This window comes from Callithrix jacchus, chromosome 17 (genome assembly GCF_049354715.1).
Source record: "Callithrix jacchus isolate 240 chromosome 17, calJac240_pri, whole genome shotgun sequence".
Taxonomy (NCBI): Eukaryota; Metazoa; Chordata; class Mammalia; order Primates; family Cebidae; genus Callithrix; species Callithrix jacchus.
Window position 1 is genome coordinate 36245961 of NC_133518.1, and position 19588 is coordinate 36265548.

At 42.0% G+C, this 19588-nt stretch overlaps 1 protein-coding gene across 5 annotated transcripts in view; it reads right to left on the minus strand.

Moving 5' to 3' along the window:
* The window catches only part of GYG1 (glycogenin 1), a 37043-nt gene extending 18684 nt beyond the window's left edge, over nucleotides 1-18359 (minus strand). For 3 of the 5 annotated variants that reach the window (XM_008983694.4, XM_008983692.4, XM_008983691.4), the window contains exons 1-6: nucleotides 18253-18359; nucleotides 15582-15717; nucleotides 13635-13809; nucleotides 13217-13379; nucleotides 6145-6198; nucleotides 549-675 (exon numbers count right to left, since the gene is read on the minus strand). In XM_008983694.4, coding sequence (XP_008981942.1) covers nucleotides 549-675; nucleotides 6145-6198; nucleotides 13217-13379; nucleotides 13635-13809; nucleotides 15582-15717; nucleotides 18253-18259 — 662 coding nt within the window. In that variant the 5' untranslated portion in view covers nucleotides 18260-18359. The remainder of the gene's footprint in view (nucleotides 1-548; nucleotides 676-6144; nucleotides 6199-13216; nucleotides 13380-13634; nucleotides 13810-15581; nucleotides 15718-18252) is intronic. The other 2 variants (XM_002759508.6, XM_002759509.6) reach the window with 1 other exon arrangement.
* Between the last annotated feature and the right edge of the window lie 1229 nt (nucleotides 18360-19588).

Sequence of the window (19588 nt, forward strand, 5' to 3'; positions counted from 1 at the left end):
CAGTAAGTAAGCCAAGGTTACCACCCAGGACATGGTCACTGTGGGATCTGAGCTGACATCATCCAGCTCCAGAGCCCTTACTCTTAGCTGCAGCAACACACTGCTCTCTGTATCTGGCTTAATCTCTACAACGACTATGAGGGACATTTTAACACCTTTTTTCAGGCAAGAGAAACCAAAGCTCAGCAACTAGTATGGGGAAGATGCTGAGTTTGGGCACAAACTCAACTCCTCCAAGTTGTAAGTCTGCAGAGCTTAGGAGTCTGTTTTTGACCATGACATATGAATAACTTACCGGAAGGCCACGTGCCCCAGGAACTGATGGGAACCTTGTACCAAAGGCAGCCAAGTATCCTAGTGTCAAGCAAGAGGCAACTGATAACATGAAGGCCTCTCCCCATTTGCAGCTACGGTTCTTACAAGAGAAACTTTCCTCAAAGTCTCTACCTGTTATTTCCCTCAGAATGATAATAAGGCAGCCCCAAAATATTATGCCCCGCTTCTCTGCCCTCAACATCTCCAACAACAGTTAAACCATTTGCACTTACACTTTAAATGCTGGGAGGTAGGAATATATAGAGATGCTGCTTAGGTTATAAATAAACGGCAGGTGTTTTCTGATATCTGTTGTTGCCCAGCTGCTAAAAAACGTGTTCAGTATGCCTTGGTCCCCACCTAAAAGAAAAAAACATATAAATTAGTTAAGAGATTTCAAGGGCAGTTTAATAATTTTAAAGGAGCACATGCTGGACCTTTAAAAATAGACACTAATTCCGTTTTTAATTTTTTGAGATGGAGTCCGCTCTGTCACCCAGGCGGGAGTGCAATGGCACATTCTCAGTTCGCTGCAACCTCTGCCTCCCAGGTTCGAGTGATTTTCCTGTCTGAGCATCCCAAGTAGCTGGGACTACAGGCACATGCCACCACACCAAGCTAATTTTTGTATTTTTAGTAGAGATGGGATTTCACTGTGAGGCCAGGCTGGTCTTGAACTCCTGGTCTCAAATAATCTGCCTGCCTCCCAAAGTGCTGGGATTACAAGCGTGAGCCACCACACCTGGTCCCCATTCTTTTTTTTTTTTTTTTTTTTGTATTTTTAGAAGAGACTGGGTTTTACTGTGTTGGCCAGGGTGGTCTCGAACTCCTGACTTCATGATCCACCTGCTTCAGCCTCCCAAAGTGCTGGGATTACAGGTGTGAGCCACCACACCCAGTCCGTTCTCATTCTTTTTTTTTTGAGGCGGAGGTTTGCTCTTGTTACCCAGGCTGGAGTGCAATGGCGCAATCTCGGCTCACCGCAACCTCCACCTCCTGGGTTCAGGCAATTCTCCTGCCTTAGCCTCCCGAGTAGCTGGGATTACAGGCATGCGCCACCATGCCCAGCTAATTTTTTTTGTATTTTCAGTAGAGACAGGGTTTCACCATGGTGACCAGGATGGTCTCGATCTCTTGACCTGGTGATCCACCCGCCTCGGCCTCCCAAAGTGCTGGGATTCCAGGCGTGAGCCACCGCGCCCGGCCTCCCATTCTTAAATAAGTTCCTTGACATACCAATTAAAAACACTTTAAGGAGTGGCCGTTTTCCTGATGTAACTCATTAATTCAACAAATATCTACTGAGCAGCTACTATGTACCAGATACTGTACTAGGCATTGCAGAGTCAACAGTGCACAAGAGATGTGGTCACTGTCTTTACAAGGACTGTGTGGGAGACACTGACAACAGCAAATCAAGAGTCAACAAACATCACACAGAGGGAGATGAATGCAGTGAAGGAAATTTACATGGCACTACGAGCACATGTGGAAGGGGCTCGAGCTACATTTGATGGGTGAAGGAAGGCTTCCACGAGGAAGTTGTGTTTAAGCCAGTATCTGAGGGGTGCACAGGCATACCTGACAAATGCAGATGGGGGAAAGAGTGCAGACAGCGTTCCAGGCAGAACAAAAACAGTGCACACCACAGACCTTTGGCGGGCAGGAGCATGAGGCTATGGAAAGAAGGTCTGGTAGGTGGCCTGTGTAAGTGGACTTAGCAGGAATGAGTTGCAAGCCACCAGGTGAATCTCAGAGAGGGCGGCAGGGACCAGATCACATAGGGATCAGATTTTACTCTTTATTTCCAGCTAAAGATTTCAGACTCTACCCTGAGTGTAATGGGGCAAAAAGAAGCAAAAAAGTAAAAGATCAAACTGGAACAATGGAATTGTTTTCCAGGGCCCACAACTACTGACTCATCAACAGAGGGTCCAGAAGGCCACATTCCCCCTGTGGTGCACTCTCCTGACACTGACCAAAAGTCTCTGGCAGATCCCAGTCAGTCATAACTGTGGCCAACATCAGCTACAATGATACAGCAAAGTGTCTGCTCAGCCCTTGGGGCTCCTGGACTTCATATTTTTCTTCAAAAGTGGGGATCATGGCCATTCATTCAAAAGAAATAAAAACAATAAAAATCTAAACAGCTAAGTGTCTGACATAAATCATAAGCTCATAAGTAGCCAAACAGTTCACTAAGCCACCTCAAAAGACATTCTTCCATGTATTTCATTTCCTTTCTATTTTAGACTCATGAGATTTCAAAAAACACGCTCAGAACCAGAATCTCCCAAGCAGCAGAACAGGTGCTCACAATATGTGTGCCTGTGCATGAGTGCATATGTGCGAGTGTGTAGGGGATGGCAGGCAGGGAGACACCTGCTCTAAGTGTGAGGCAGGAATACTGCATAGTCACTCCTCTCCTCAGTCTGCTTTGCTGAAAAATCCAGTTCCTTTCTCAACATACAGCAAGTCCATTGGCTGTCATTACTATTCAGTTTTCCTTAGTTTTGAAGGAGATTTCAAAAATCTAGAGACCTGTTTAATTTTTGAAGTTAGGCAGTAAGGTCAGGATTTTAGGTTTAAAGTCCAAGTGTACCTTATCCACCCTCTGCATATTCTATTGCTTCCAAGTACCTTCAATCAACTCTAAGAACCAAAGGCACTCACTTATTGTCTATGAGGAAACCCCTCCCTAAACAACACCCCTGACAGGTCTCCATCCCTCAAGGGATGAACAACAGAAAATCAGTCTCACTCTTCTAAGTGGTAAAGGACAATAAAGATGGCAACAGAATATGCTTCACTGTTACAAAAATGCAATGGACTGAATGTTTAGATACCCCCAAATTCCTACACTGAAATCCTAACCCCAAAGTTGATGGTATCTGGAGTGGGGCCTTTGAAGCTGATTAGGTCATGAGGGCTCTGGCCTCATGCATAGGATTTGTGCTCTTAAAATAGAGGCCCAAGAGAGGTCCTTTACCTCTCCCACCACATGCAGCAGTTATAACAAAAAGACAGAAATAAAAAAGCTGCCTATGATCCAGGAAATAGGCCCTCTCCAGATACTGAATCTGCTGGCACCTTAATCTTGGAATTTCCAGCCTCTAGAACTTTGAGAAATATATTTCTGTTGTTTATAAGCCATTTAATCTATGGTATTTTATTACAGCAGCCTGAATAGACTAAGACAATAGACAGACATGAGAACAAAAGACAATTTTAGCTATATGGCTAAATCAATGTATTTTGAGACACAAACTATCAAAGCCAAAACATCATGCCATTCATCAAAGGATCATTTTTGATTCTACAAAGAAACCCCAAATGTGGGACTAGACACTAGTGGCTGAGATACAGAGGCCTGAAGTCTTAACTAATTTCCTTTTACATATAATCATCAAAATACTGCCAATCAGTTGCATGGGAACAGAAAAAAGGGCTAAGGAAATGTTCATAGCACCATTATTCATAATCGTACAAACTGAAAACAGCTCAAATGTCATTCAACAGGTGTATGGATGTGGTACATCCATGTAAACTATTACTCAGCTACAAGACAAAACAAACTAGACACACATACAAAACCACCTGGATGAATCTCAAAGTAATTACGCTAAGTGAAAAACTCCAACCTCACAAAGTTACACACTATGTAATTTCATTTATGTAACATCAAATAATAAAATTATAGAGATTGGAAGCAAATTAATGGCTGCCAGGGGAGAGGGAAAGAATGAGAGGTGCAGCTGTGGTTGTGAAAGAATATGAAGGATCCATGTGATAGTACTATTCTGCATCTTGACTATGGTGGTGGTCACACCAATCTACATGTGTGATAAAGCTACATGAAAACCAAAAGTGCATACACACATCTACACACAGAAAGGGGAATACATATAAAACTGGTCAAATCTGAGTAAGATTGGTGGATTGTTCCAATGTCAATCTCCTGGTTGAGGTGATACATTTTAATTATTTAAGATATTACCATTGGGGAAAACAGATGAAGCTTATATGGGATCTTTCTGTATTATTTCTTACAGCTGCATAGAAATCTACAGTTCCCTCAAAATGAACAGGTTTTTAAAAAACTCTTACAATTAATGTGCAAAATACAATCTGGTTATTAGATGCTAAATTCCACAGGAACTGGGATTATGGCTTTTCCCTTATTATGATGATGCTAACATGTAGCAGAATGCCTTACACATAGGCAATTATTTATGGAATGAATGCAAGAATCTTGAAGATGCTCTGTAACAGCAGAAAAATGTAAATGACTTACATATTCTAACATACAGGAATAGTTAGTATACTGTAATACTAACTATTCATGAAATATTATTCAGCAATTAAAACTAATGTCTATAAAAACCACATCCATACACTGTTCATATAAAGATATATAGCTACTTACATTGTGATTATAACTAAGAGCATAAACATTAATAAACATTTATATTACTAGAAAGTAAATAAAACAACAGTAATTACATTAGGCGATTGGTGTAACAGATGTCCTTCCCCCCCTTTTTCCTAATATATTGTTTTTGTTATTCTAAATATTAGTAATACACCTGGGGGCAAGAATGAGAACTGTGCTTACATCTTTTCTTTCTAAATATTCTTCATTTTTAATTTTTATCATGAAGTATGATACACCAAAAGAATAATATATGTGTAGGTTATAAAGGATATTAATAATAAAACTCTCCAGATTTATCCAATTTGAGAACTTGGACATTATAAGACCCTCTTTAACTTAAGCAGTTCCACTTAAAATGACTAACAGCTACCCATAATGCAGTAAAGAAATCTCATTCCATGGAGGCCTAAATAGTAGTTGTAAAGTAGAACTTCCAAATCTGACCTGCGTGAGCCTGGGAAACAGGAGTCAGAGCTGCTGATCCCTCAAAGTCCCTGGCTGCCTGCCTTTGGCCACGAAAGGCCGTTTCTGTTTACCCTCAGGTACCCTACAAACATCATCAGCCCATCAGCTGTGTGCCACAGGGAGGCTGGGAAGCACTTGCTGTACAGAAAACAAGCAAGGAGGAGAAGCAGCACTGAAGCAGAACTGGTGAACCAATCATGCCTGTTAAATTGGCAAACCCTGAAACACTCAACAAGAACCTTGGCTCCAGAGGGGACAACACAGGTCGTAAAACTCCCATAGCTACTGACCTCGTGTGATGACAAAGGGTTACCATTTAGTCCAAAATTGTAGGTTAAAAATAAATTAAATGCCATCTAGAAGTCCATAGCTAAATTTTTAAATTCAGTGGTCTGGAAATCATAACCACCTTTTCCTAAATGCACAGTTCAACATTTCAAGGTCAGGCAAATGTTTTAACTTCATCAGAAAAATCTATGTATGGTGTTATCAATACCCTCTCTTTAGAAAAAAAATCTTTAAATGAGAGGACAGTTCAAAGCAGAGTGCAAATCTAGGCACGTCTGTGTGACAAAACATACAAGGATACCCTAAAGACTGCTGAACTTCCACAACAAAACCCTAGTATGTTTGTCCAATACATTTTAGACTTCCAGAGGCAGCTTTATTTAATCTGACAGGTTAAGATACTTTTAATCTCACTCATCTCAGAATCAACAAACATGATTAGCAGGCATCACCAGCAGCTGTGATCCGGTACGCCAGGGTGTGGTAACACAGGTGAGAGAGAGGGAGAAAGGAAATGGAACAAGGAACAAAAGCCAGTATCTCATTCTGGATCATCCTTCCACCCAGCTGCCCAAATGCTACATAATCACCTTGCAACTACAAACTTGGTGGTTTCTAGGTCTTTTGAGCGGGTCACATACCTTGTAACCATGGAGACACCACAGTATTGATCAGAAACTGGACCTGTTTGTTTCCTAAGACAGAAACAGAGTTAAGTGGTATCTTTGAAACCTGTGCATTTGTTCAATGCTTGTGTAGTTAAGTGGTGTCTTTTAAATCTGTGCATTTGTTCAATGCTTGTGTACTTTGCGTGCTCTCCCATAGTTTGCTGGCAGCTGGCCTGTCTACTGTGGATAACAGGGCAGTGACTTAATTCTGGTTTATACATGAACCCCAGCATCTCAGCCAGAATGGTCCCCCTATGATAATGCTACTCAAACTGTGGTCCAGGTACCAGCAGCCCCGGCATCACCTGGGAGCTTAAAAGAAATACTGACCCATGACCTACAGCATCAGAATCCACATTTTAATCCCTGGGGTATTTGTTTGCATATTAAAATTTGAGACTCACTGGAGTCTTTTAAGAATGACTTCTTTATACAAAGGATAATAACAACTCTTAAAAATGTAATTTCTATAAAAAATGGCTAACATTATATAAATTTGGTATTCACATAATAGGAAGATTAAGATAGGTTCCAACTCTCAAATGCTTCAAAACCCAAAAAAGGACAGATGGACAGATAAAGTAAATAATTTAAAGTAAAAGACCAGGTGTGGTGGCTCACACCTGTAATCCCAGCACTTTGTGAGGCTGAGGTGGGTGGATCACCTGAGGCCAGGGGTTCAAGACCAGCCTGGCCAACATGGTGAAACCCAGTCTCTACTAAAAATACAAAAATTAGCTGGGCATGGTGGTGGGTGCCTGTAATCCCAGCTACTTGGGAGGATGAGGCAAGAGAATCACTTGAACCTAGGAGGTGGAGGTTGCAGGGAGCCAAGATCACACCATTGCACTCCAGCCTAGGCAACAAGTGCAAAACTCCATAACAACAAAACCCTCAAAGTATGCTTTATATTATATTTGAGCTAGAGACAAGGACTGACACAAACACATGACTTACTTCTATTTATTTATTGTTTTAGACAGAGTCTCACTCTGTCACCCAGGCAGGAGCACAGTGGTATGACCTCAGCTCACTGCAACCTCTGCCTCCAGGGTTCAAGTGATTCCCCTACCTCAGCCTCCCAGCTAGTTGAGACCTCAGGCATGTGCCACCACACCCAGCTAATTTTTGCATTTTTAATAGAGAAGGGGTTTCACCATGTTGGCCAGGCTGGTCTGGAACTCCTGACCTCAAGTGATCCACCTGCCTCGGTATCCCAAAGTGTTGGGATTATAGGAGTGAGCCACTGTGCCAGGCCACTTCTTTGTATACTTCCTATAAAATGCTTGGCAGATATAATCATTACTGCCTATAGTGAGCATGCTAAGGATTAATAAATTACAGCTTATGAAAGCACAGCTCTTGGGGATATTTTTATGAGATTTACTGAGGATCATTTAATTAACCCATGGTGGCTTATGGAAATCCAGGCACTTGGAGCTTGGGCCCCAGCATCACTCTATCTCACTGGCCTCAACCATTTAAGACAGGAACAACTGATTTGTTTTACTATTTCATGTTATAGCTTTTGTTTTTCATTGTTTTTAATATTTTAAATATCAAGCTATTAATTATTACATACGTGCAAGGAAACATTTATTCTTGGCTTAAATTTCAGTTTCTCAGTCTAGGGCAGGTCCTTCTAGTCTGGACTCAGTACTCTGAACTTACTAGAATCATGATTACATAACTGTGTATTAGTTGTTAAACGTCTGTAAGGTCTCACAATATAAACTTTATAGAGGCAGGAATAAAATCTGCATTATTTTACCAGTCTCTTTTTGGCCCTTAAACTTAGGATTTTGCCCAGATTAAAAATGGAAATGATGTTTGAAAAACTGAATGGACCTACTACAGAAATACAGGTGAGAGTAACACTTCCAAGAATACTTCCAGACTCATAAAACAATGTATGACTATGAACTGTGCTGCTGATTTTAAATGACAATGTATTTTTAGGTATTCTGGATCAGATGGGAGGAATAGTAGCAATAGAGATAGAAAAATTGAGCCTCCATTCCTTCATTTGTAAAATGAGGAACATACCAGCTGCTCTGTCTACTCAAAGAAACGACTTAATTAATCTGTCATAAAGCCAAGGTAATAGGGATTTTCCTCCATCCTCTATCATTCTAAAGCTACATACTCAAGAATGCTGCCATATGAGACAATTGGGAATGGAAAAAACCACCACCACCGCCACCCCACTCGAACACATAATCCAACCAGAGTTAAGAAGGACCCTGGTTCAGACCTGACTGCCTTAGCTCAGGGGCGCCAGGCAAGCTGCTGTCCTGAACTACAACAATGGCAGTCCCCAGTGCTAGCTACATTGCAGGCTCTCAATGAATATTTGTTATATGACTGGATGCATGAATGCCTACCTTACAGGACTGTTGAGAAATAAGTGAAAAAGTAGGAAAATAACCATGCACACACATAACACATTAGTCCCTTCTTCTTCTTCCATTTCTCACAGTGTTCATGATCTCTGATAGTTACAAAGCTGGAGACAGATGGCTAAGTTAAAAAAAAATATCCACAGGTAGAATGAGATAAAAATAGCTCTTAAGAACAAAATTTAAGTGTGCTCATTAATTTTGCCATTACGTTATGGCTTTTGCTTTTCCTCAAGATACTTATTATCTAAACTATTGACAAAATGACATAAATGCAAGAGAACAGAGTCATTTCCAAAACAACTGATAAATTACTGAGGAGAACAAGCAGCCTAGTGCCTGGGGGAGCTGGGGGAAGTCACCATGGAAAGATAACTACCCAGGCCGACCTATCAAGTCAGGGAACCAAGTGAAGCACACCAAAATTTCTGAACTCATTGGGTTTGGATAAGACAAGTACTATCTTGAAATGTCTCAGTCCTTCATTCTTTTTTGGGCAGGTCCAACATGAAGCCTAATTAACTACAAAGATTTTAAAAGGTAGCTCTGGGGTCAATTTTACACTTTAATAGAATGTAGCACCAAATAATTTCTGTTAAACATTATTAATAAACGTTACTGTATTCTGCTTATGGGACTCAATGACCACCTAGAATTTGGAACACACAAATACAGTGACCTCAAAGCAGATCCCAGATTCTACTTAAATAAAACCATACCTAATATTCTGCCACTAATTTATTCTTTCCTATTTTCTCTTCTTTCTAGAAATTCCACTGAAGACCAAAATTCCAGTACACCAATCAAAAGTTTAGAATATTTACACTGCAGTAATCAAAATGAGTACAAGATGTTTTTTAAGGATATTTTAAATTAGAAAATATGAATTCCTCTGACTTAGGTTTTTGAAACTAACATGTACAGATGAAACAGACAACAATGTTTAAGCACTTAACTCTTCAACTACACATGCTCTTAAGATAGGGAGAAAAGTAAACCTCGACTTGCATTCAGGTTGATTTCTTCAAACTAAAAGTCAAGTTCATCAGCCTCATTTCAGAGACGTGGCAGAAGCAAAACTGCTGATTAGAACCTACAGTATTATGACCTCTCTCTTCCCCTCTTCCTGCTAACATGCCCTAAAGCTAACCCTATCTTGTCACATCCTATACTAGTGTAAAACTATTTCACAACAGCTATTGTTCAACTTTTCATGAAACATGTAATTATAGTGATGAAATAGGTGCCAAGACAGTTTAAAAATATAACAGTATAGAAGCTTGACTCTTCGTTATGGAAAATTAGACACCAGCCATGAATTAGGTATGTAGTCACTAGTTCTAAATTCTAACATTCTAAAATTTTGGGAAGAAAGAGAAGTCAACCTACCTAGTATAGTGTGCCATATTAGGATTATTTTCTTGGCCAGAGTCACAGAGCAGAGAGATGGAGGGGCTATGAGTACAGGGCTGGTGATTAGAAGAGTGACAGCCACATTCTTTTGCATGAGAAGAGTTGCAAAAGCAGCTGCAAATGCTCAGCCATCAACAGCCTGTGTGCTTGTCAGTGGACACCAGGCCCCAGCAGTTTTCTGCTGAACACAGGAAAGTGGTTAAAAGCAGGACTTGTAAGATATTCACACTGAGATACAGTCAGTCTACAAAACTGGTCTGATCTGAAAATTCTGGGACTTAAAACGGACTGGGGGGTTGTGCAGCGAGAAACTATAGTTGTGAGAAACTGTAGGTAACTGTGAAAGAAACACGGAAAATGTTCATCAGTGCCTATGGCATGACGTCTAACCAAAATTATTTTTTATACAATTCTTAATTTTTAAGATTTACTTTTACTATATTTATAATTTTTATACAACATATTGAAAACAAGAGGCAAAGGTTACTGCCATTAGACAAAGTCACTGTTCATAAAGAACTATTTTATTGCTATCAAGCATAAGTTCAACATGTCTTTATGTCAGATGTTCACACATTGATTCAAGTGGATAGCAAACCCCTCCAGAGAGAAGCAGCCTCCTGAGGTACAGAGCGAGCTTTCTTTGCCAAGTAAAGCTTAACACATATTTCAAGTGAAAACAACCTTTGATTTCAGAACTGCTAACTTATTTTTCTGCTGAATTTAAACAACATATTGAGAACTAATTATAAGTTCTCAGCTGCACAGTTGACTTTTTAACTCCTTCAATTTCTATTAACAGAAAATTCAGTCTTTCACCACCAATGAGCCAGTAAATGGAATACCTCAGAGGACGGCCAGCACCTGGAAACCTGCTGCTGAATAATGAAATGTGCTAGAGGCACAGCCAGAATCTCACAGTGGTTTCAGATTCTGGCTGAAAAAGCAGGAAGTTCTTCCTAGTCGAGCACTTTGCACACATCCAAGCTTCTTTTAACAATAAATAGGTTAATTAATGAGTTTCATATTCTCAAATTATAACCTAGATAATTTTCATGGCACACTACTGTTTGGTATCCAAAGTCTTACCTCTCAATATCTAACAGTTTTCTAGGTTAGAAATTGGATTCTCTTCACATGATTAAAATCATGTGGATTTCAGGCAGTTGGCAAGCCACAAGATGTACTTTAGAATGTGATTCACTTACTGAAGCTGAGAAGAGTTACACTGAATTTCTGGCAGGATTACACTTACTTCCTTCAAATTAGGAGAGGAGGTAAAGAAAGCTACACTGGAAGGTTAAGACAAACAATGGACTTCTGCTAAAAACACTCTCTTCTTCCTTTTATGCAAAGGCAATTTTCAGTATAAGCAGTAGAAATAAGGAATATATGTTTTGAACTTAAATACTAATAAAGCTTTCATTCCTTCTATGAGGGGAAAATAGCAGGAGCTAAAAATATGTCAGTGAAGCGAAGAAGTTTCACTTGGCCTGGACCATGGTGAACATTTAACACATTATTATTTTCTTATGTTAAGGCTCCTTAAAACAAGACTTCACTTCTTGTTAGATGCTGCCATACATTATGGTACAAATACTCCTGCTCTGTTTCTGAGCATGTAGAGAGCAGAGTTTCGCAGCCTCAGCACTACTGACATGCTGGGCTGGATAATTCTTTGTTGTAGGAGATCGTCTTGTGCATTGTGGGATGTTTAGCAGCCCCAGCCTCTATTCACCAGATGCCCATTGCACCCTCCTCCCTCTTCAGTTATAACAACCAAAAATGTCTCCAGACATTGCCAAACGTACTTTGGGGGACAAAATCGCCCTTGTTTGAGAACTACTAGCTTAGAGTATAAACAAGCTAAATAGTAAAACAAAACCGAGATTTATTTCCTTATTATTTTCAATGACATTTCAAATAGCCACAATTCCCAAATCCTCAGCCAAATAACTAAAAAGAATTCAATTTCTGTGAATAGCAATAATGAAGACCCAATCTCAGTTTTATGTATAATTTGAAATGTTTTAACTTCTAATAGCTTCACCTCAGCAAGCTAACAAACGTATAGGTCTAATGTTTTCATTTTTAAAGTTTAGCATTTTGATTTTTAACTTTCTAACTGGTCAATGAAAATGAATCCTCATATCTGCACCCAGGACTGAATCTTTTGTCAAATGAGAAAATCTGTTTCTGCTATTTCCAAAAGATCTACTTCCTGCAAATCTCAGATCTACTCTTGGAAAGGGGAGAGGAAGAAAGAAGCCCCCGCTGTGTCTCCAGCAGAGCTCAGGCCTCCTGCCCATACCCATGTGAATAGCACACAGCACTGTGCTCTGCCACAATGTCCACATCTGATAGTAAGTCACTACTGGGAGGGCTTCTTAGAGAATGTCCTCCTTCTTCTCTATTCTGAGTCTTTATTCAAAACAATCATCAAAAATAATTCTTCAAAGAACTCCTTTTGCATATTAACTACTGGTTTTGTCCTGTGTGTTTTTGTTTTTAAAAACATGGCTTGTTACTATTTCAGCAACTGGCCTAAAACAAAAGCATTTCATTTGATCAACTTCTCCAAAAGATGTGAGGCCCTATATCATAGACAGAACCATTATATAAATATAACTACAAATACATTTATATGTTAAATAAAATGGATGCTGACTTTGTCAATGTTCTACTTTTTGGCCTTGCAGATACCACTCTGGCACACAGCCTTATAGAGAATGAGAGTTTGGAAGCAAAGATTATTCACATAAACTTTCTATCTTCATTTTTATGTTGCCTGAGAGAATGAGACCCAAATTATCAGGTTTATTCCTCAAGTTTCCATAGTGACAATGCTTGATCCTCCTGGAATGGCTGTCAAACTCTCTTGAGCTTAAGTTTACTTAGGTTTAAAGATAGATGTTAAAGTTTTTCAGTCTTTTGAAGTTTTGAATAATCATAGTATATTTATCATACCCCAAATTTGATCAGGAAGACAAATGAAAGGCAATCCTGTAAAATTGCCTATCATAGTTTAGGTTGATCGTATGCATCCATAGAAAAAGATGCATGTACACATATACATACACAATTTCCCAAAAGGGCACAACTTAAAATGCTTGTGCTACCTCTTGTATCTTCCAGGCAGAAGAAACCACAGCAATTATATTCCTGAGAAGAACAGCCCCTGGAAATTAGTAATTATTAGCAGCTTTTCAGATACGAAGACAGCAGATACATACCATCAAAACTACCTTGCTCAGAAGCAAGATGCAACAGCTGATTATATGTTTCAACTGAAGGCTGATAAACGAAAACTCCAGAATTAAAGCAGTCAGGCCACCCTGGGTCTGGTGCTGCTGACAATTCTTCTCTCTCAAAAAGATCGTCAATATTTGCTAGGACCTGATCAAAGGGGAGACAGAGCATTAGAGAAATGTTTTTGCTGAGCATACCCCTCTTAAGTTCTCCCTATGTCATTCAACACAAAAGATGATGACAGCTGTAAGGCAGCCTGGGCCTCCTCTCCTCCTTCCCCTGACACATTTCATGACAGTGGTTCTATCTGAACTTTACTGTCAAGTCTTGACAGCATTCCTCAAATGCCTAACAGGTCTCCATTACCATATATGGCTTCTCTACCCTCAAAGCCACACTCACCAGAGTATCTGCATCCATGAATACACATTTTGAATACTGTGTAAGTGACCAGCAGTGGAGCTTTGTCAGCGTGACACCCAACTCTGGCCTCTTCATTAAGGTTAGATGAGCAGAATCGCCACTGTCCAAGACATCTACCACGATGACTTCATCAAAGACTGTCTCTAAAACTTTTCTGTCAAAATAAAATCCAGAAAAGGGCACTTAGCATCTTTTCAGAGAAAGTGACCTGTCTAGTGTTAAGACTGATGCTTTAGTACCCTCTCCATCGATTACTAGAAGAATGTATTGCTTTGGTAGAATACATACCCTTAAATCTATTCTAATTTTATTCCAGGACAAATTGTGTTTATTTGCATGTCCAGTTAACTTCACTAAAGTAGTAAGAACTGCTTATGGTGAGGATGAAATGCTTTTCTTAAAACATTATTATAGAAGCAATTGTTTTTTACTGTATCACTGAATAGCAGGCAGGCTGTGGCAAGAGTTCGCAAAAATGTGTAAAGGGCTACATTTATTAGGTTTCCATTTTATAGAATCCAATATAGCCAGCATTTATTATATGCTGAGCACTCTGTTTAAGTATAATGAGACATTCACTTTGGTTTGTGAGGTACAACACTTCTCTATGCACCAATTAAGTAAGGCTTTATTTTAGAAAGTTCTTGAAGGTGGATTAGTAGGTAGACTTGGGTAAGACACTAAATGGAGCACAAGAAAAAACACAGGATGAAAACGTATCATCATTAAAAGTTTAGCATAACATCAAAGATGCGGAACAAAACTGATATTGTATTCTGTCTCCAAAGCTGTACAAAAGTATGTTCCAGTTCACATAGTAAACTTGATGTTTTTGAGGAAAAACAAATGGGAGCATCGTTGACCCAAGTAAATTGATGGTGGTGATGAGAAATGCAAAATGCAAGACTAGATCTGGTTTTTTAGACATATCCTAATAGACTACAAATCAGGGTTCACACATTAGGAGACAGCCTTTTTGGCATCTTCCTAAATTACCATTTAGGAACAAGGCTGTTAGTGTGAAAGATACATGTATGCATATATAATACCTACTTTTTAGAGACCCTTGGCCTGTGCTTATATTTTTTGGGAAAAAAAAAAAAAAAGAGTCACAAAAGGGGCATTTTCAATTTCTTAGAGGGCAAGAAGACCACAAAAATAAACACATCACAAAGCTGCTAGTGTGTCCAGATATTTTTAAAGTTAGTACTAGGGACTAGGTAGCTCATTCAGATACTTCCATTTTTTTCTCTTTTTTTTTTGAGACTGAGTCTTGCTCTGTTGCCCACTTGTGAGCCACTACGCCCAGCCAGATGCTTCAAACTTTAATTCCATCAGATCAAAATGAACTAACCAATCATGAAGCAGTTTATATCCTTTAGTGTGGTTCCCCTAGTAAAACCTAGTTCAGAAAGCCCTTTGGTAAAGATTCTAGTATATTATATTGTAAATAAAGATCTTTAGCTTACAAATGTCAACCGGCAATGGAGAAAATAGCTACTTTTCTAAGTCACCTGAGAGTTACCTAGTTTGCAACATGAAACATGCGGCCCCTGCTGCATCTGGGGAAAGGAATGCCCATGAATTGTGACTGCATAAAGGTGCATATAAGCAAGGAATGCCTGGCACAGTCCTTCAGATCACCCAGGGAGAATGGAATGAAGGAAGATGACTCCTTCTGCTCCTAGGTGGAATCAGAAAGTGTGGGCCAGCACACCACCTTCCAGAAAAGTATTTAGATGGAGTATCGCCCAAAAGCTAGGAAGAGGTTTCAAATCCAGAAGTCCTTCACTCAGCATCTCTCATTTTTCTCTACCAGGTGCTCAACTCCTGAAAAGAGCACTGCCTCAATGTCCAGTGGTGCCAGAACCAGGGAGAAGGATGTCAGAGCCCCTGCGGATGGTGGCTGGGCAGCAAGGTCCTCACCTCATGGAGTCTGAGACCTGTGGGGTGGCAAGCACGACCAGCTTCCTGGTGGTCCTGTGCTGTTTCAGAGATGAGCCCAAGACTAGGGCACCTTTGGCGTAGGCATCGTTTGTGGTCAGTGTCACAAAGGCCTGATCTTAATACAAAGAAAGAAAAACACTCATTACAATATATTATCTGGAGAAAGCCTTTTCCCCAGGAACCCATCCAAACAGTAATTTAGCAAAACCAGTTCGTCTATCATCAACTTTCTCTACGAATAAAGCAGTAGCCTCTTTGGGGAGAAAACCCTAAGTACCCACTTCAGAAATGGTTCAAGATCATAGCAGGCACATATGGCAACCTTCAAGAGGTTGATTAAGCTATTGAAATTAAGTCCAATTTAGAGTCCTGACATGCTAAATTCTCAGACAAAACAATAGGTTAATACCCAGAGTTTGAACTCCAGGCAATTAACAGATGGTAATGAAGAGATCAAGTCATGCATTTTCTGTTTCTTCTACAAGGTACTGTAGGCAGTGTTTTCAGCCAAGCACAAAACCAACTGTCAAATTCAATTCAGACAGTCTGAAAGCAGAGTGTACATTCTTCATTCTGGTGCTATGTTTATGCCATGCCTCAGGCATTTATTTATTTATTTATTCATTTATTTTTTGAGACAGGGTCTCACTCTGTCACCCAGGCTGGAGTGCAGTGGTGTGATCATAGCTCACTGCAGCCCCGGACTTCAGGCATCTTATATATAACTGTTTCCACAACCTGGAGCAAAAGCTCCCCTGCCCCAGTATCCCTGAAGAATCACATTGACTCTCTCCTCAAATATTAGCACCTCAGAGAGGTCTTCCCTCCCTGATGCTTCTATCTAAATAGTGATCATCACTGATAGATTTGGAGATCACCTAAGAATTCCTAACCAACCTGCCTGCTTTTCTTTGAAGAAGAAAGAAGGTGCAGGTCCATCCTGCATCCTTTCCCTTCCCGCCTCCACCCAACAGACACACATTCCAATCTCCAATCATCACTTAGTTGCCACGTGGATTTTTCTTCTTACTGAACAGTCCCTACCCTCCTAAGACCTTTAGGACAAGCTTCAAGATTCTTGTCATTCCCTGGGACAATTCTGGGCCACGTTCTGTCTCCAAGAAATATTAGCAAATTGGTGGGCACGCAAATGTCTAGGACACTTCAGATCAAGCTCTGGTAGGAGTCATTTGTCTATCAGGAGTTGGGACATTTTGTCATGAAGTCCTTCTCTTTCTGTTCTGGATTTCCTCATTCTCCCTTGCCCATTTTCCAAGGTGGAGGCTAGAAACGGTGGAAATTCCACTGAGAAGTGAGAGGAAGTTGTGGGTTGCCTAGTGGGCCAACGCATCCCTCGGCTGCTGACTTGACGGCCACCTTCACGCATTTTATTGGGCCCTCAACCAGGCCAGGCCAACCACTAAGTTGTACGAAGACGAGTTCCCCAACCCACGGAGAGCCACTGGCTTCCCAGCCATTCACACTCTAGGAAAGCTCTGAACAATGGTGACACCTGTCCCTTGACAGGCCCATCAACATCTGCCTGTACTTGCTTCTATTATCTTCAGCCCATTATAATATCTTATGATGGGTAACACTGCAGTCAGTCTGCACCAAAGATACTTAAACTGGGGAAAATGAATGATAATTTAATTCAGAGGAAGTCCAGGTTCCAGGAGATCATGGAGAAAAATGTAATAAGGAGAGCAAGATTCAAGGATTTTAGGAAGTAAGGATATGGATGATTTCCAAGATTAAATAAGGGACAGAACAAATGCTTAGCACACAGGTTAGAACACCAGACTAGCCAACATTACAAATGACAAAGAAAGACCAATGACAGCTGGGTAGGAGTTTAATCTTCCTAAAGACGGCTGAACTCTGGGTTACACCTGCAATCTTTGCGGCAGTTCAATTGCTGTAATAACCCTGGCTATTTAGCGTCAATGACACGGAAGGACCAGCTAACTCGGAGCTTCCCAGTGCTGGGGCTGATTCGTGGAGTGGCCCGGACGCCTCGCAACAAGTGAAGCCAAAGCTTGCGCCCTCCCACCTGACGGGGCCCGCACCCGGGGACGCTATTCCAACTCCCGGCTTCCCGCAACCCGGCCCCAAAGGCCTAAAAATAGGCTCGGCGTGGCTGTCGGGGCCGGGGCCGGGGCCGGGGCGGGCGGCGGAGGAGCCGGGCGGAGGCCGCGGTATTCCCGCCTTGAGGCCCCCGCTTCCCGGGGTTCCGAGCCGCCAGAGGCCAGGGTGGCTCCCCACGATGCCGCTGCGCCCCGGGACTCCCGCCTGGAGCCCCCAGGCGAACCGGCTCCCCACCCCCACACCGCCCCGCCTCAGCTGCTCTGCCTGCCGGCCCTTTGCTGTTGAGAGCAGGAGGAAGGGCTAGGAGACGGAAGCAGGAACGAGGGCTTCGGCCGAGGGCCCGGGCTCTGCCCGGCTGCCCCCATCGCTGCACTCCTGTGGGCGGCGGGGCGGCCGCTGACGCAGGCAGAAGCACGCTCGGCTGCAGCCAGCCAGCAACTTTGCGGCGGTCTAGTCCAGCCGGGAACACCCCGGGGCTGAGGGCGGAGGAGGAGAAGGGAGGCGGCGGCTGGGCGGGGAGCCGGGGTCCCGGGGCTGGCGGCGGCGCGCTGCGCGGCGGTACCTGTCATGGTGCTGCCGGGGGCGCAGGCGGCCGGGGCAGCCGCAGGTTGGTGGCTCAGAGAAGCCGGCACCGGGAAGGAGCGCGGCCAGCGAGGAGGCACCGCGGGAGCCGAGCGTCTGCCCCGTGCGCTCTTATAGCGGCCGTCACGTGGCCGCGCACGCTCTCGCTGCCGTCCGCATCCTCCCAGCTGCGCGGCCGACGGGGGCGGTGGCCCGCGGAACTGCGGCACCCAAGTCCCCCTCGGCCCCTCCTCCCTCCCCCGGGGCTGGGCTGCAGCTGCGGCTCACCGGTGACTATGGTCCTGCTTCTGACCTCAACCGCGCGCCCCCATGTCCCCACTGAGCCTGGGAGTTTAAGGGGGACTTTGGGGAGGAGTGTGGCATCAAACTCCCCAAGAAGCCAAGGGTTAGGGAACCTTAAAAAATAAGCAAATAAACGCCCTTGTTAAAATCATGCGTCTGGACCGCTTGAATAAAAATAAAGTTTAATTACGCCTTTTCAGAATTTCCGTGGGCCTTTATAATCATTCTTTAGTATACTCACAATGGTTTTGTGGCTTTAACCTAAAAAATATGGTGACTCTTTGGTAAATGTTATTTAAATTCTTGGAGCCATCTGCATCAGTTAGGCATGTAAGTGCTTCATTTAATTATTGTACCAACTCAGTGAGATGTTAATATACTCATTTTACAGAAAAGTTAAATTAGTTTTCTTTCTTTCTTTTTTTTTTTTTTTTGTAGAGACAGGGTTTCACCATGTTGGCCACGCTGGTCTCAAACTCCTGGCCTCAAGTGATCTGCCAGCCTCGGCCTCCCAAAGTGCTAACTTTTCTATAGTCATATAAGTGGAGAAAGTATGATTTAAACCCTGGCAGTTTGTTTACAGAATCAACCTTCCCACCCAAAAAGTCTTGGTGCCTCTTGTACACAGGGCCTCCAAAAAGGTAAGTAAATTATGGTAACTGGTTAGGTAATGTTTTGATTAACCTGTTTCACAAGTCTTGAAATGGTCCGTTTGTCATTTTTCTGGGAAGTTGAGAAATAGCTTTAATGTGATCACATCCTTCTCCGCTCCCTATCCCCAGCCCAAACACAGCACAAGCCTCAGGTAGTTCAGTTCTCTGTGAACAATAATTGCTCGGTAAATGCTGAGTGAATACTGCAAAGCCATTTGGAAACCAATCAGGAAGTTGACATCAGTTCAAAAAGCAAAATAGATGCTTTAGAATAAGTGATTTATTTGCAAAGGTGGTACTGCTGTCCTCAAACCAATTATATCACTGTTCACTCGTGTGGACCTGGATGGCCTACATCAGAATCACTTGGGGGCACTAGTT